The sequence below is a fragment of the Euleptes europaea genome, chromosome 2, assembly GCF_029931775.1.
Source record: "Euleptes europaea isolate rEulEur1 chromosome 2, rEulEur1.hap1, whole genome shotgun sequence".
Taxonomy (NCBI): Eukaryota; Metazoa; Chordata; class Lepidosauria; order Squamata; family Sphaerodactylidae; genus Euleptes; species Euleptes europaea.
In genome coordinates, this window is record NC_079313.1 from 17,199,401 (window position 1) to 17,218,147 (window position 18,747).

General features: G+C 47.2%; 1 protein-coding gene across 1 annotated transcript; it reads left to right on the top strand.

The window, feature by feature from the left end:
- Positions 1–675: 675 nt before the first annotated feature.
- PIGC (phosphatidylinositol glycan anchor biosynthesis class C) lies at positions 676–1,590 on the top strand. The gene has a single exon (XM_056844577.1). The coding sequence runs from the start codon at positions 689–691 to the stop codon at positions 1,580–1,582; it is 894 nt and encodes a 297-aa protein (XP_056700555.1). The 5' UTR covers positions 676–688; the 3' UTR covers positions 1,583–1,590.
- Positions 1,591–18,747: the final 17,157 nt, after the last annotated feature.

The following is an 18,747-nucleotide window of genomic DNA, read 5'->3' on the forward strand; positions in this document are numbered from 1 at the left end:
AGCTGGAGATCTCCCGCTATTACAACTGATCTCCAGCCGATAGAGATCAGTTCACCTGGGAAAATGGCTGCTGTGGCAATTGGACACTACGACATTGAAATCTCTCCCCTCCCCAAACCCCAACCTCCTCAGGCTCCCTCCCAAAACCTTTCACCGGTGGCGAAGAGGGACCTGGCAACCCTAGGAACAATGCCATAGAGCAGGGGTGTCAAACACAAGGCCAGAGTGCCGGATTCGCCCCCTTGAGAGCACTTATCTAGCCCGATAGGAATCCACATCCACACACCCCCACTCTCGATCTGGACTGGAGAGGCATGTCTCAGCCCGACCAAGTGACATTTATGTCATATCCGGCTCTCGTAACAAATGAGTTTGACACCCTCGCCATAGAGTCCACCCTCCAAAGCAGCTGTTTCCTCCCGGGGGACCTGATCTGGAGATGAGCTGCAATTCCGGGAGATCCCCAGGCCCCACCTGGAGGCTGGCATCCCTAGTGGGGTGTGCATGTGACTATCTGCAAAAGCTCTTGGTGTGAAATACTTAGCTGCACACATTTCTTTTTTTGTTTTAGCTGCAAAGACAAGAGTTTTAGCTGCAAAGACAAAGAAGGCAAAATTAAACGGGAGTCTGGTGGCACCTTGTGCCGAACTGGTTCATCCTCTCTGTGGTAGCTGCTAGGGCTGGAAGCATGCCCTCTGTGCAGCTGGATCGGAACCCAAGGCAGCACTGGCAGAAGGTGCTGTTCAAGAAGCAGCCATTTCCCGACAACTTCGTGGACCAGAGCTTCCTGGAGAACCTCCGCAAGAACATCCACGCACGCAAGTACCAGTACTGGGCCGTGGTGTTTGCGTCCGGCGTGATGATCCAGCAGCTTTGCAGCGTCTGCGTCTTCGTCGTCATCTGGTGGTACATGGATGTAGGACTGCTGGCTCCCCAGTGCTTATTTGGAGCCGGCCTGGCCGCCTCCCTCATGGGCTACGTCTTCTTCGATGCCGTCGACTCGGGAGCGGGGAGGAATGAGAGCGGGCGGACCCGGTGGGCGGACCTGAAGAACTCCGTGGTCTTTGTGGCCTTCACCTACGGCTTCTCCCCGGTGCTGAAGACCCTGACCGAGTCCATCAGCACCGACACCATTTACGCGATGTCGGCCTTCATGCTCCTCGGGCACCTGATCTTTTTCGACTACGGGGCCAACGCCGCCATTGTGTCCAGCACCCTCTCTCTCAACATGGCCATCTTTGCCTCCGTCTGCTTGGCCTCCCGCCTGCCCCGCTCCCTGCACGCCTTCGTCATGGTGACCTTTGCTATCCAGATCTTTGCCCTCTGGCCCATGCTGCAGAAGAAGCTCAAAGCCCAGACCCCCCGTTGCTATGTGGGCATCACTTTGCTCTTTGTCGCCTTTGCTCTGGGGGGCCTGCTGACCATCTCCAGCGTCGGCACGGTTCTCTTTGCCCTCCTGCTGGTATCCATCTCGTGCCTGTGCCCTTATTGCCTCATCAGGCTGCAACTCTTCAAAAACAATATCCACGGCCCTTGGGATGAAGCGGAAATCAAAGAAGACCTCTCCAGGTTCCTCATGTAGACCCATGTAAGAGGCATGTTGCCATTGCTGGTGCCAGGTTGATAAAAGAACAAGGCCCTTCTTCGAAAAGCGGAGAAGCTGCTTCAAGATAATGTGCTTTCCTAAATTCCTTGGATAATGTGTTTATCTTGATGATGTGTTTTCCTAAATACCATGGCTGCTGTTTGGGGTAGTGCCAGTTAAGGCCGCTGCCCTGGTGGGAATGGGTATTTCCTTATATATTTTTATGGCATTTCTACCCCGCTCTCCCCAACCCGAAGGCCGGGCTCAAAGCAGCTTACACAGTCTAAAACGTAATAACACATTAAAAATATAATTTAAAATATAATTTAAAATAGCCCAATAATGCCCCTCAATGGCGCTGAAACCCCAAATATAGCAATCTGCAGGCGGCAGATGAATCTAAGGTGGTATAGCAAGGGTGGTGGGGAAGGGGGGGGGAAGGACTAGGGAGGCCAGAAATTATAACGAGAACCGTCGCTGACCTCAACCATAAGCCCGGCGGAATAGCTCCATCTTGCAGGCCCTGCGGAATTCCTGAAGGTCCCGCAGGGCCCTGATCTCTCTAGGGAGGCTATTCCACCAGGCAGGGCCCAGGGCCAAAAAAGCCCTGGTCGAGGCGAGCCGGATATTCCTTGGTAGCGATTGCGATGTTGTTAAAAACCAATACTGGGGCATGGAAAATGCTTAATGGGGACATTTGTATGGTGGAACGTGCTCTTGTTGAAAAGCGCTGTTAAACAACTCTTTAACGTACTTTATGGGAGAATCCAAGGGGTCATTGTGGATTTGGGCCACTACAGTTTCAGCTTTTGCATTGTTTGGAACTGAAAGCTAACGAGGCAGGAAACGTAGAAAATACAATGCGGCTCGTATTCCAGTCTCTACATTGGGCTGTGACGGCAAACAATAAATATTGCAAAGCGTTTAACAGGGCAAGAGCTTATTTCGTCATGGAAGCTTTCGGAACGACGTCCAGAGCCGTCAAGGGGAAACAAGGCAAACATTTCAGCCGCTGAGCTGCCAAATCACACCAGAGCTCCTTTCAGGAAGTCGCCTGGTCAATAAGTTAATTGAGATAAATAACTGGAAACGATTTCAAGGGTGGTGCTCCAGATCAGTATATTAGAATATACAAAAAAGGGGTGTTGGACCAGATGAGAAGCTCTCATGCCAGGGCGGAGGCCCATTCAGAGTCCACACAGCGGGAAAGGGGAGGGGCTGTGGCTCAGTGGTAGAGCATCTGCTTGGCACGCAGAAGGTCCCGGGTTCAATTACCAGCATCTCCAGTTAAAGGGACCTGGCAAGTAGGTGATGTGAAAGACCTGTACCTGAGAACCCGGAGAGCCTTCTGGTCAGAGTAGACAGTACTGATTTTGATGGACCAAGGGTCTGATTCAGTATAAGGCAGCTGCATATATATGTAAAGAGCTTCTGGTCTGATTTAGGATCAGCACCAACCCTATTCTAGCCCTAGCTGGTTTCTTAAGGCCATGTCTGATCGGATATCATTAAAATGACAACAACAGAGAATCTGGACTACCCTCGAGAGCATGGAATTTCTCAGAAAGCAAAATAATTCATCTTTTAGTATGTGTTAGATAGGTCATTACCCTGACCTGGATGGCCCAGGCTAGCCTGATCTCTTCAGATCTCAGAAGCTAAGCAGGGTCAGCCCTGGTTAGTATTTGGATGGGAGACCACCAAGGAAGACCAGGGTTGCTGTGCAGAGGAAGGCACTGGCAAACCACCTCTGAGAGTCTCTTGCCTTGAAAACCCCAAAAAGGGGTCACCATAAGTTGGCTGCGACTTGAAGGCACTTTACATACACAGATAGGTCATTGGGAGGGAAGGCAGCATGGTATAGCCCAGTCTTGTCAGGACTCAGAAGCTAAGCAGATGGGAGACTACTAAGGAAGACTCCCAGAGGAAGGTCATGGCGAACCTTTCTTGATTCTCAGTTGCCTTGAAAGCCCCTTGCTGGCTTGTGACTTGACAGCTCTCACATATGTACATAATATAGATCACTGCAAAGATCAAGGAGGAAAATACCAAAGCCAGCTTGTCTCTTTTGAAAATGGCTTCCTCCCCCCTGCTCTTCAAAAATGTGTGTGTGTGCTCATCAAGTCACAGCGGACTTATGGCGACCCGGTAAGGTTTTCAAGGCAAGAGATGTTCAGAGGTAGTTTGCCATTGCCTGCCTCTGTGTGGGCTGAGAGAGCTCTAAGAGAACTGTGACTGGCCCAAGGTCTCCCAGCAGGCTTCATGTGGAGGAGTGGGTGGGGAATTGAACCCGGTTCTCCTGATTAGAGTCCGCTGCTCTTAACCACTACACCACTCGGTCTCTTCTTCAAAAATAGCAGGCATTTATTCTCCTGGAATCAATGAACTACTTAGCAAATGCCCATTTCCGGGATAATTTTTAAGGAGATAAAGAATCCAGTATAAGCCAGAGTGGTATAGTGGTTAAGAGCAGTGGTTTGCAACAGTGGAGTCTGATCTGGAGAACTGGTTTTGATTCCCCATTCCTCCACATGAGCGGCGGAGGCTAATCTGGTGAATTGGATTTGTTTCCGCACTCCTACACTTGAAGCCAGCTGGGTGACCTTGGGCTAGTCACAGCTGTCTTAGAGCTCTCTCAGCCCCACCTACCTCAAAGGGTGTATGTTGTGGGGAGGGGAAGGGAAGGTGATTGTAAGCCAGTTTGATTCTTAAGTGGTAGAGAAAGTCGGCATATTAAAACCAACTCTTCTTCTTCTAAATCAGACACGACAGAATCAGTGGCTGACTTCAAGAGCTGCTTATTTGTTTCGTATCCTTCCTTTCCAATTCATACATTCAGAGCAGCAAAGTAAAACCAAAATTGTATCAATACAAAATAGAAATGTTCGGCTGCCGGCAGCTGGCACTGTCAAATGGCTGGAGTTAGAATAGCCAAAGAGGATGGATTTTCTTGGCTTTCCCTCTGCTGTGATCGTTGGTATCCTCTCTGCCACTAGCAGGGGTGCCAAGTGTTTATTTAACTGCTGGGTTTTTTTTGAAGGGGGGGGAACCTATTTACTTTAAAAAAAAACTTACTAAGCTGTTTTTCTTCTAAGAAACTTCCAAAGTAAAGTAACAAGATTATTCAGAAGAGAACAATAAAACAGTACTTGCTAGACTTGTCCTCTTGATATCGTTCAAGTTTGACCGGTTTTGTTCATGTCTGTGGACGGCTATGAAATCCTAGAGTCGCTTCAAGCGGAGAAACGTTTTTGGTAGGGCAACAAATGGCTGGTAGTTTTGTCCCAGAATCAATTGCACAGTGTTTAAAGAGTCTGCCTCAGCAACATTTCCTGGCACTTTCTGAAATAACTATTTATTTATTACTTTTATGTAGTTATTTAGATATTTATGCGCTGCTTTTCTCACAACTGGGGATCCCAAACAGCACACATTGTTCTCCCTTCCTCTATTTTACCATCTTGACAACAACCGTGAGAGATAGGTAGGTGAGGCTGAGAATGTTTGACTGGCCCCAGTTCACCCAGTGAGCTTCTATGGCTGAGTGGGGTTTTGAACCTGGCTCTCCCGGATCCTAATCTGATACTCTAACCCCTCCACCATGGAACATGAGGCAGTGTAAAATAGGGTTTTAAGGAGGGCTTAAGCATGAGGAGCCCTGTGGAGCAGAGTGGTAAGCTGCAGTATTGCAGTCCAAGCTCTGCTCACGACCTGAGTTCGATCCCTACAGAAGTCTGTTTCAGGTAGCCGGCTCAAGGTTGACTCAGCCTTCCATCTTTCCGAGGTCAGTAAAATGAGGACCCAGCTTGCTGGGGGTAAAGGGAAGATGACTGGGGAAGGCACTGGCAAACCACCCCGTAAACATAGTCTGCCTAGTAAACGTCGGGATGTGACATCACCCCATGGTCAGGAATGACTCGGTGCTTGCACAGGGGACCTTTACCTTTTAAGCCTGAAAAGACTGAGACCTGCCAGGTTGCTCTTGTCATGCACTTTACAGTCATACCCAGCGTGGTGTAGTGGTTAAGAGCAGTGGTTTGGAGCGATGGACTCTGATCTGGAGAACCAGGTTTGATTCCCCACTCCTCCACATGAGCAGTAGAAGCTAATCTGGTGAACTGGATTTGTTTCCCCACTCGTATGCATGAAGCCAGCTGGATAACCTTGGGCTAGTCACACTCTCTTAGTCCCACCTACCTTACAGGCTGTCTGTTGTGGGGAAGGGAAGGTGATTGTAAGCCGGTTTGATTCTTCCTTAAATGGTAGAGAAAGTCAGCATATAAAAACCAGCTCTTCTTCTTGTAGCCTACGTCTAGAAATTGTGTTTATAACAAACAAACTTTATAGGATTGTTTTTCGGATAATGTGGTTACTAATGAACATGTGGGACCATCTAATTGAGGAGGAACGGGGGAGACGGACAGATTCCTGTGAGCGCCAGCAGGGGGTGCTCCAATCTGCTCCAAAGTCTACTGGGTGTAAAAAATGGAGGGGGGAAATGTCAGTGAACAATCTAGGCTTCTGTGCTCATTGAGCTCTCTTAAGATGATGTCTTGAAGCCTCTGTCCCTTCCACCTATGCTTAGCAGGTGCATCTTTTCCAACACAACGTGGCTTTCCACAACTTATGATCTCCACTTTGTGGAAAAGGAAGGATCTTCAGCCCTAGATTTGTTTGTTTGCACTTACTGTGATATGCATTTAGGGTGGATGAGCTGGTAACTAGGGGAAGGTCTGGGCACTGAACATCACCAGATGACCACGAGTCTCCTTCCTTGTAGCCCCAGCTTTCATTTTGTTTTAAAGGAAACGTCTAGCCTTTCGCTTAGGGAACTATAACAGAAAATGTGGAAGCAGGATATCCCCCGTGAGAGCCAGCATAGTGGTTAAGAGCAGTGGACTCTGATCTGGAGAACCGGGTTTGATTCCCCCACTCCCTCACGTGAGCAGCGGAGGCTAATTTGGTGAACTGGATTTGTTTCCTCTCTCCTACACATGAAGCCAGCTGGGTGACCTTGGGCTAATCGCAGCTATCTCAGTCTCACCTACCTCACAGGGTGTCTGTTGTGGGGAGGGGAAGGGAAGGTGATTGTAAGCCGGTTTTATTCTTCCTTAAGTGGTAGAGAAAGTTGGCATATAAAAACCAACTCTTCTTCATTTTTATTACCAGGGGTGGGGAAGGAAGGTTGCAAGACAGCTCTGGACCTGACCCTTAGCCCAAGTCAGTTAACCTCTTAACGACCAACTAGGATTGCCAGGTGCCCCCTGGCCACCAGAGAGAGATGTGGGGGGGGGGGTAGAGTTGCTAGATCCAGGTTGGGAAACTCTCGGAGATTTGGGGATGGAGACTGGGGAGGACAGGGACCTCAGTGGGGTACAATGCCATAGAGTCCACCCTCCAAAGCATCCATTTTCTCCAGGGGAAGTGATCTCTGTAGTCTGGAGATGAGCTGTAATTCCTGGGGATCCCCAAATCCCACCTGGAAGCTTGCATCCGTATGACCTGCCCTATTGTTACAACCTCTCCTTTCCATCTCTGTTTTTATTTTCTTCAGGCGATTCTCCCGAGTAATCTCTCTCCAGCGCAGCACACCTCATTTAAACAATGCAGCAACTGACCTATTTCTAGTGGGCTCAACTCCAGCTTCCTCTGCTTCAGCAAGGAATGCACTGTTAAGCCCCCATATCCTTAAGTTTGCCCAGGGTTCAGTGGTAGAGCATCTGCTTGGCATGCAGAAGGTCCCAGGTTCAATCCCCGGCATTTCCAGTTAAAGGGACTAGGTGGGTAGGTGATGTGAAAGACCCCTGCCTGAGACCCTGGAGAGCCACTGCCAGTCTGAGTAGACAATACTGACTTTGAGGGACCCAGGGTCTGATTCAGTATAAGGCAGCTTCCTGTGTTCATGTGTTCAAATCATGCCCACAGGGACCACTCTTCACAACTTGGGGGCCTTGCTTTGGAAGCATCTAAGACTCAGCAAGGATGTCTGCTGAGACCATGGCCACACACTCAACTCTTTGCAAGACTTTGGCCTCATAAGAACATAAGGAAGGCCATGCTGGATCAGACCATGCTGGATCAGACCAAGGTCCATCAAGTCCAGCAGTCTGTTCACACAGTGGCCAACCAGGTGCCTCTAGGAAGCCCACAAACAAGATGACTGCAGCAGCATTATCCTGCTTGTGCTCCACAGCACCTAATATAATAGGCGTTCTGCTGCTCCTCTGATCCTGGAGAGAATAGGTATGCATCATGACTAGTATCCATTTTACGTAACTGGTAGCCATGAATATCCCTCTCCTCCATGAACATGTCCACTCCCCTCTTAAAGCCTCCTCATTTGGCCGCCTCATTTCCTTCTCTAGCTCTTTCTGACTCAGGTAACAATATCACTGTATTACCGTTTGAAGGTTTGGTATAGGGTTGCCAGGTGCCTCTTCAATACTGGCAGGAAGTTTTGGGGGAGGAGCCTGAGGAGGGCGAGGTTTGGGGAGGGACTTCAATGCCATAGAGTCCAATTGCCAAAGTGGCCCACCCTCCTCAGGCTCCACCTCCAACATCTCCAGGTATTTCCCAACCCAGAACTGGCAACCCTAGTGCTAGCTGTGATGACCACTCCACTGAAGTCTTCTGCTTAGCCCTTTTCCAAACAGAGTCCCTGGATTCTCTCCCAGGCTTTCAGGATTCCTTGGTTTACCCAGCAGCTGTCAACATCCCACCTCTCTGCTTCCGGGGAAAACCAGATGACTGTTAATCACTGTTCCCTTTAATCGAAATCTTTAATTGGTTTACGGCAATCAACCTTTACTACCAATAACTACTCACTGGTCAATTCCCTTGTAATTATCTTCACCAAAGCAGCTGAGTTTAACACCCTTTTGCAGTACCTTGGCACTCTTAATTTAGTTAACTACCGGCGTGGTGTGATGGTTAAGAGCGGCAGACTCCAATCTGGAAAACCAATTTCAATTCCCCGCTCCTCCACATGAAGCCTGCTGGGTGAGCTTGGTCCAGTCACAGTTCTCTCAGAACTCTCTCAGGCTACGCAGAGGCAGGCAAACCACCTCTGAGTGTCTCTTGCCTTGAAAACCCTATGGGGTCACCATAAGTCAGCTGTGACTTGATAGCTCATGCGCACATACACACATAACAGGACACTGGAGAAGGTTAACCATAAAGTATCTGCGTGGGAGAACTCCTGAAGAAGTCTCTGGGGCAATAAGCACCTGGCTCGAGGGGGGGGGGAATCCATGTCCTTGAAGCTAAGGTTGTTGACTGAGAGAAGTTGGAAGATCTCTCCAAACGAGGTGAATAGGAAGTAAAATGACACATGAGGTCCAGTGCAATTTAGAGTGAAGTGATGCACGCTGGGACAAGAAATCCTGAAGAACATAAGAGCAGCCCTGCTGGAACAAACCAGTGGTCCACCCAGTGCAGCATCTTGTCTCACACAGTGGCCAACTAGTTGCTATGGAAGGCCAACAAAAGGACATAGAGGCTAAGGCCTTTCCCTGGTGTTGCCTCCTAGCACTGGTGGTAGTACAGTTGCATGAATATGGAGGTCATCATGGCTAGTAGCCACGGATAGGCCTAACCTCCATGAAGTCATATCCAGTCTCCTTATAAAGCCATCTACACTTGTGACTATCACTACATTCTCTGGCAATGAATTGCACATTTTAATTACTCACGAAGAAGTATTTCCTTTTGCCTGTCCTGAATCTATTGCACATCAACTTTACAGGGTGCCTCCAAGTCCTAGTATTTTGGGAGAGGGAGAAAAAATTCTATCCACTATCTCTGCCCTATGCATAACTTTCTCTCTCTCTCCTCCCATCCATCCATCCGTCCTTCTGTCTGTCCATCCCTCCCTCCATCCATCCATCAATGGGGTATGAACTGGAAGTGACTAACCAGGAATGAATTCATAGATTTGCGGTGGGTGGCAGCGGTAAAATAGGGAGATTTCACATTAGAGGTTATCGGGAATGGAATTGACAATAAAAACACTAGTAACGTAATGCCCTTTTAAAAATCTACCGTGTGGCTGAATCTGAAATTGTCTGTGCAGTTCTAACTCCCCCATCTCAAAATTAGTTGAAAAAACTACAGAAAGAAGCAACCTAAATTTTCAAGAGGTGGGAGCCATCTTGGAACTTTTCAGATTACTAAAAAGACAAAATAATGGTGGGGGATCAGATAGAGTTTATATATGCCTGGGGAGGAGGGCATGGATTCAGAGAACTTATTTTCCAACTTTTGTCATAGTAGAACCTGGGTTCACTAAGTATTGTGGATGGGGAATAGATTCAGACCAGTCAGAAAAAAGTCTACATGCAACACATAACTAATACAGGATTCACTGCCACAGCATTTAGAAATAGCCACCAATTTCGATGGCTTTAAAAGCACATTAGATCAATGGAGAATAGCTAAAATAAGTTTGTATGTTTAGAAGCAGTGCACACCAGTTCTGAACACCAGTTGCTTGGGTGACCATAGCAAGGGAAATCTGTTTTCTGGGGGCATTATTAGATATTTACATACAGATTTTCTTCCCAGTGCAGACTTGGGCCTTTTGTGCACCGTCTGTTTCTGCTGGATCTGTTGTTCTCTAACTGGACAGTTTCTGCAGTGGAATTCTCAAAACACTATGCACAGGGGCTTTTTGCCCCAAAGAAATTATGCATCCCCAGCAAAAATGTGGACCTTCTGAACCATGTGTGAGTCCCTCCCCCCTGAAAACACTGCTTTGTAATTGGCTCTGGTGTGTATTTTTTTTAAATACGCCACCAGCCCTGCAGTGGGATTCTTTAATTTGATCTGAACCAAGTGGCCATTTTATAGCCAAAGCAGAGAAGGGCCCAGACAACCCCCCGCCATGCACCAATTTGTTGCTGCATAACTCAATGTGTGGGTTAAAAGAACATAAAAACACTTGTACGGTCATTTGTGGCATTCATCATTTCATCGGTAGTTTTACAAGTGCAAAAAAAAAGGCTTTCATGCCTACAGGAGGACACGTATAAGGGGAAGGCGGCAAATCAACCCGGCTCTGTTCCATCCTGCCAAGAACTGAAACTGACCCACACTTACTGTGAAACTGACCAAAAAAGCAGCCTCGTGTTATTCCAGCATTATTCAGTTGGAAGAGCACTCACAAATGGCTTCAATGGGAAGGGGCTAGATGAAGGGGAGGGAGAAGCGAGAATGGAAGTAGGGAGAAAATCCCAAAGTGACAAGTATGCACAGGACTGGCTGTCGCTTTGGGATCAAGGCAGACTTTAAACTCGGGGTAAAACAGCATCCTGAAAACACGAAGAAAATGTAAGGGGAGAGTGAGGTGACTTCTGAAGGTCGGAAAATACATGCATAATTAAAACCAAGCCCCAAAGTAGTCAGAAGGGTGACCGTGACAGGAACAACCTGTGCATAAAAGGCCTTAAAGTAGCTTAGCAGCATTGTTCTCCCCTCTGCCATTTTAGCCTCCAGTGAGATAAGATAAGGAGCCCCGTGGCGCAGAGTGGTAAACTGCAGTATTGCAGTCCAAAGCTTTGCTCATGACCTGAGTTCGATCCCAACAGAAGTCGGTTTCAGGTAGCCGGCTCAAGGTTGACTCAGCCTTCCATCCTTCCGAGGTCAGTAAAATGAGAACCCAGCTTGCTGGAGGTAAAGGGAAGATGACCGGGGAAGGCACTGGCAAACCACCCCATAAACAAAGTCTGCCTAGAAAATGTCGAGATGTGACGTCACCCCATGGGTCAAGAATGATCCGGTGCTTGCACAGGGGGGGAGATAAGATAGGCTGACAATGTGACTGACCCAAGGTCACCAGGCAGGAGTGGGGATTTGAACCTGAGTTTCCCAGACCCTTGTTCGACACTCTGACCACAGCTCCATGATAGCTCAGGTTGACTACTGTGGAAAACAGGATGCTGGACCAGATGGGCTTTTGGATCTGCTCCAGCAGGGCTTTTCTTCTATTTTTATGTTCTAAAATATGATTATATCAGAACTTTTCTCCTTCAAGTAGCAAGAGACCACAGGGTGAGTGATTGCTGAAAGTACATGGCAGAAAGGAAATACTCAGCCACAATTTTCAGATGTCCAATACTTGCTAAAATATTCTCCCCCCCCCCCCGTTAACTAAAAGAGAAACACCCAGAACAAAAACCACACCACCTGGGAAATGTACCACGCCGCTCAGACAGCACTGCAGAAGCAAATGTTTAAAGAAATGAGGAAAAAAATCAGTTTCAGAATGAGTGGGAGATAAGATGACCAAGTTCCAATTTCAACCGACTAAAGGAAAGTTTATATAAAAACAACCATTTGGTTAGTGACTCACGGGGAAAGAATGTCTCCCTTTTCTTCAGGGAAGCCCTTGGAAACAACATGAGTAAGAAGAGAGAACTGAAGTTGTCTAACTGGCCACATAATAAACCTGGCAACAGTGACATCTTAAAATGTCATCCTCACAAGGTCTTGTAACAGACAACATGTGTGATAAAAGCCCAGGCACCAATGCATAAATCAGACATTAACTGCGCATTACATTCAAACATGCGTGAGAGATCCCTGATGCCATTTTTTTTAAAGAAAAGAAAACTGCCTTGTGAAGGGGAGTTTAGAAATTCAAGGAGACTGCAGACCCCACCTGATGGCTTCTCTGCTCCAAACCATATGCACAAACCCCAGCATGTTTGGAACGCCACAGAAGGAAGGGGAGGGGATTTGGAACAGAGGACTAGTGGATGGGGAAAGGATTAAGCATACTCCCCTCTAAATTTCCCCTGTCACAAAGCTGCTTTTCTTATAACAGAGGTGGGGTTGGGTCTCTCTTTTACACTGATACGTGTGTAATTAATAGAGACCATCAATCTTTGTGCACTTTTGTGTATAGTTTGTATAGCCCCAAATAATGTGCCTTTTGGAAAGCTCTGCTTGCTGTTAGGAGCTTACAAATTTCACAGAAAGCAATAATCAGGAAAGGGCGAAGGATGACAACCAATATAAGTTCATTTGGCCTGTTGTGTTTAATTTTTTTTGTTTTTGTTTTTTTGCTGTCAAGTCACATTTGACTTAGGATGACCCCTGGTGGGGTTTTCAAGGCAAGAGACGTTCAGAGGCTGTTTGCCATAGCCTACCTCTGTGTCAGGACCCCGATATTCCCTGAAGGTCTCCCTTCCAAATATTTGCCAGGGTCGACACTTCTGAGATCTGATGAGATCAGGCTAGCCTGGGACATCCAGATCAGGGCATGTTTAATATTGCTTCCCTTTAAAGTTGTAATTAACTTTGGAGAGTACAGCTTTTGGTGTGCAAATAGTGTGTAAGGGCAATAGTGTGTTTCCCCTGCCAAACCACATACCCAGATTCTGGACCACAACCAGTCTTCTTTGCAAGGTGGGATGGGTTACCATCTTTCCACATGGAGCCTGAAATAAAAGGAAGGAACATCAGGGATCCCCCCAAAACCAACAAAAAGTTCCAGGAACCTGCTGTCAAGCCAAAATGTATTGTATTTATATTTTAGTGTCTATCAGCCGTTAGCGTCAGAAATCCATATGGTGTAATACCTTTTTATTAGGACCAACCAAAATATCACAAAGTAGGTGGGATCCCATTTCGCAAAGCATTCCTGCTTTGTTCCTTACCACTGAAAGGGATGGGCTCAGTGAATGCCACACAGGCAACCCAGGTTGGGGGAATGGCTAAGAGAAGCTGGCACAATGAACGCAATTGGAACACAAGAACATAGGGAGAGGGATGGTCCTTCAGAAAATGTAGTTATGGTGGCCTTTAAAGGTGCTTGTTGGAAGTGAAGGACTGTGCAATGTCTCTTTACGTCAAGCACACCCGTATTCCAGAGGAGGCAGTAGAGCTAGTAAGGTGGGCAGGTCAAATTCCTCTGTATCCTTCCTCTTGCCTGTTCTGCTGTTATCTCTTTGTTTACCCAGATTGTTATTCTCAAGGAACTTCATTCCAGCTGCTTCATTCTCTTCTAGTTTTTGTACTCTCACTCTCTGACCTCCATGGGAGCAACATACATTCCCTGAATCGCTCTTCATCCTAACTTAGATTGATAGTTAGAATGCCTACAATGCCTTTCCTATCACAGTTTGGATTTCTTTAGCAATAAAGAACATCCATTTCTTTTCTAAAGCAACAAGCCTTGTGTAGGCTTTAGTCTAAAAGCAGTTGCCCTCTTTCCACTAGCGCACAGCCAGCTTCTGCTAAGAGGTTATGGGCCCAGAATGCTGTACCACACTTCTAACAGTAACAACCAGCAGCTTTAACTCATCTTGGAAGCAAACTGGTAACCACTGTAGCTGTCTTAAGATAGCCAGATATATTCCCATGGCCTAATAACCAGGCTGCTGTTATGGCTCAACTAGTAAAAGCAGAAAGTAAAAGCTCAACTAGTAAAAGCAGAAGCATCTGACTAGACCATCATGCACAGAGAGAGGATCCCCCAGGTTTGTTCATGCAGTGACAAACCAGTTTGCTATTACATTTGAACCAAGTTATTGCTTCCCTTCTGCAACAGATACCACCAGTGGAACTTCATGCTTTTAGAAATGATTGCCACTCAAACCCAAGTGTTCTGCCAAAGCATTTCCTGCTTTGATTCAATCAACTACTGTGTGTTGCATACAGGCAGGGACCAGGCTTAGGTGCTTGGCCTCTGACTCCACTCCCAGCAATGGAGAGTACTGGGGGGAGCAGAGCCTGTCGCAGTTTACTCTTACCGGTAGTGTGGGTGGACTGAGTGCGTAACCAAGGCAGCACTCTAAACAAGGAACAGGTTCACTCACCAGTATGAGTTCCTTTGCATCAAGGTCTAGGCTTGGTCCTCCCAGGTTCTGCAGGGACACCAGAAGGGCAGGAGCTGGTAGCTGGCACCTAAGCAAGATAATACTGTGCGCAGAGATCTCAGCACGAGCAGCAGAGCTTGTAGTAATTAGCAAAGTTGTTCCCACACTGACTGACTGGCCAGCCTAAGATTTATGGCTGTTCCTCCTCACTCCCTTCCTGGGCCAGCTGTTCTGCATCACTCGCTGGTGTCGGCTCCTGCAAACACCTACGACCAATTGCCTGCAATCTCGCGCTGCGACGCCTCTCCTGCAAACTGAGCCAAACCTTTGATCTTTGACGGCTAACTGGGCTGGGCGGGTCTGAAGGTGATAACCTTCTCTGTTCCTCTGCTCCTTCCCAATATGTACCACCTTCTTCTGCATCTGTCATCTTTGCTGGTTCAGACCTATGGTACAGTCGCCCTGATAAGACTTCCACCGGTGCATCACCCTGCTCTGCCACTCCTTCCTCCTCTTCTTCCGAGGAGAGTTCAGGCTGACTCATGACACGTGTGTTGATTGAACCATTGCTTGTGTATTATGCTTCAGAAACCAGATGCTCCAGAGGGATAATTGTCCTTTTGCTTCATCCTGGGTTTTTTTCCGGGGGGGTGGGGATCATTGTCCTTGTAGAATGTCCACTCATATTCAGTATAAGTCATACTAGAAAGATACAATGGGGGTGGAATATGATGCTGTTCTAAAGATCCCTCTTAAAATGTATTAACTCCAGTATGATGAAACGTCATACCATAGAATTTTTCAACTGTATATCAAAACTAGTACTAACGGATGGTTTTAAAACCCAGCACTGAAGCCTTCAGGAAGATTTGCCAACATTGTAGGCACTGCTGATTTAGATCAGGCTCCTGGCTTTGAAGGTGCATTAAATGGGATGGTAGAGGGTGGGATCAACATTTGTCTTGGCTCTTGCACGCTTTATAAGTTCCAGCTGGACAGCAGAAGAACGGTGTGGGCAGAAGAGGGGGAGAACTGAAGCATGCCTTGAAAGTTTTGTGAGACTTCATGAAGCAACACATGCACAAAAGGACTTTTACAAATGCAGAGCCTGATAGAGTCATGTGGTGCATTTGTGCCAGGAACCATTGGGCTTCAGATGCTTCTGGGAACCCAAATGCTTTTGCCCTTCACAAGGAGCACTGTTATAGCAGCTCCTCTCTTTCCAGCTGCCACGAAGGAGAAGTTTAAAACTCTCAGGGGACCCAACCGGTGCCCAGCCTCTCCTTAAGCTCCAAAACATTTTCGTGTACCTTTGATTTTTTTTTTTACACTTTATTTTGGGAGGGTTTTGAGCCTGCTACTGACATGCAACAACAACAAGGTGTGTTATACGGTCCACAGGCTGTTCAGTAATACAGTCATGAAAACAAAATATAGCAATTGCATATGTTTGATTAACAGCATTCTTTCAACATCCTGGATTTTATCTCAATGGCTTCATTGAGAAAGAGAGCCACTTTTTCAGTGGTAGGTATTACATTCTCCCTAGAAGGTAAAAATAAGTAGCTCTTCAGCTGAATGCCCTGGCACCATACCCAAGAGGGGAGCAATTACATCATCTCTGACTTCCTGAGAAGGAAAGGCTCTCAAGACACGCGAGAAGGGGAACAGTTCTGGATGGAATCTCTCAATACGCTTTGCAAAAAAAAAAAAACAGCTTTTCACAGTGTGTGAGTGAAGTCGGGACCCAGGAAAGTGGCATTACCCCACCTTATTATCAAGGACAAATGTAGCAGGTCACAGACAATTTCTACACTCACACAAATGCTCATGGCCCATAACAGTGGCTCCCCAGGCAATCCCTGGGGAACCAGCATGGTGTAGTGGTTAAGAGCGGTGGTTCGGAGCGGTGGACTCTGATCTGGAGAACCGGGTTTGATTCCCTGCTCCTCCACATGAGCGGTGGAGGCTAATCTGGTGAACTGGATTCCCCCCCCTACTCTTACACATGAAGCTAGCTGGGTGACCTTGGGCTAGTCATAGCTCTCACAGCCCCACCTACTTCAGAGGGTGTCTGTTGTGAAGAGAGGAAGGCGATTGTAAACCAGTTTGATTCTTCCTTAAGTGGTAAAGAAAGTCAGCATATAAAAACCAACACTACTACTACTACTACTGCTACTACATCTTCTTCTTCTTCCCCTTTGCACTTCTGTCCTTCATCTGTTCACTTTTAAAATCCTGCCGATCACTGTGGAACTATTGTGGTCTGTTGATCAGCAAAAAAATCTAGGGCTAAAGCAGAATTCAAGATCACGTTCATTTGGAATCATGGGCTGCCTAAGGATCAGAGGCCTTTAATGACATGTCGTGTCTACCAGTGAACAGTTTCTACAAGCACCCATGGGGAGGGGCTGTGGCTCAGTGGTAGAGCATCTGCTTGGCATGCAGAAGGTCCCAGGTTCATCTCCAGTGAAAGGGACTAGGCAAGGAGGTGATGTGAAAGACCTCTGCCTGAGACCTGGAGAGCTGCTGCAGGTCTGAGTAGACAATACTAACTTTGATGGACCAAAGGTCTGATTCAGTAGAAGGCGGCTTTATGTGTTCAGTCCAGTGTTTCTCAACCTTTTTACCCTTGCGGAACCCTTGGCATAATATTCATGTCTCAGGGAACCCCTACATATGGAACCTGGGACCTTCTGCATGCCAAGCAGATGCTCTACCGCTGAGCCACGGCCACTCCCCTATTACACAGATATGCAGAAATTCATTTTTATTGAAAGTCATTATTAAATACAACATGCATCGGTTGCCCTATGCAGGGGTGGACTGGCAAGTTAAAACGGTCCAGGAAGAAGCCCGCTGGGTGGTTCCTGCAGTGCTGGCAGAGGTACAACATGGGGCTTGTCTCTGCTTGCTCCTGGCTGCCAGAAACCCTTCAGGGAAACAGCCCACCGGGATCTTTCCCTGTAAATTAAAAGACCGCTCTGCCCCCTGGCCCTGTGCCTTTACTGGGATCACGTTTAATTTATCAAGTGTAACTAACACAGGGGTGGTATCCTGGAGCGACACTCGCTAGGAAGGAAACGGTTGCGCTGCACCGGCTGAAGAACAGTCATGCAGCTCTAGTGATTCTCTTTTGCTAGCAGGAAGATCCTACAAGTGTAACCTGTTTGCAGACAAAACCCTGTGACTCCGGGGGGGGGGCTGTTCAGAATTTTAGGTGTGGTAGGAGTGGCAGGTAGTCGCAATTCACAAGTGAGTTGCTCGCTTGGGAGTCAGTCCTTGTGATGGTGTAGTGTTTAGGGCTGCCAACTTCCAGGTGGATGGTGGAAAATGACAAAATGAAGGGGTCCTATGAAAGAACACACTGTCCAATACTTTTTTTTCAATTTCTGCAAAAACTTATATTCTTAAATTCATCAAATAAACATAGTACACTATATTAATTACTATATTGTCATGCAAACATTCACAAGTAACATAATAATCCAATGCAATAAACTTAACCAAAACCAAACCAGCTATTCCCTAAAATTACAACGAAAAGAAGATGCACTCCCAGGTGGAGGCTGGAGATCTCCCGCTATTACAACTGATCTCCAGGTGACAGAGATCAGTTCCCCTGGAGAAAAACAGCTGCTTTGGCAATTGGACTCTGTGGCATTGAAGTCCCTCCCCTCTCCAAACCCCGCCCTCCTCAGGCCCCACCGCCAAAATCTCCAGGTATTTCCCAACCTGGAGCTGACAACCTTGGTAGGGTTACACCTTGTCAAAGTCAGTATTGTCTACTAAGACCGGCAGCGGCTCTCCAGGGTCTCAGGTAGAGGGTCTTTCACCTCACCTACTTTCCTAGTCCCTTTAACTGGAGATGCCGGGGATTGAACCTGGGACCCTCTGTATGCCAAGCAGAGGCTCTACCACTGAGCCACGGCCCCCCTCCATGGCTCTCCAGGGTCTCAGGCAGAGGTCTTTCACTACACCTACTTGCCTAGTCCCTTTAACTGGAGATTTAACTCCTTTACTCCTGTAGGCCAGAGCAGAGGTTTCATTACTTGACATAGGTAGGTGTATAAAAAAGTTCAAAGAAGTTTGGGGGAAATTGCTAGTTTGATTTTACAACTTCCTAGAGCCACTTTCCAGCTAGACACCCATTCATTGGCCATTCATTGACCAACAAGCCATTTACAACTCAGACAAAAACCCCATTTCCCAAGTCCTTTACACCAGGGGTGGGGAACCTTTTTTCCGCCAAGGGCCATATAGATATTTATAACATCATTCGCGGGCCATACAAAATTATCAACTTAAAAATTAGCCGACCAAGCCCCAAGCAGGCAGCTGCCC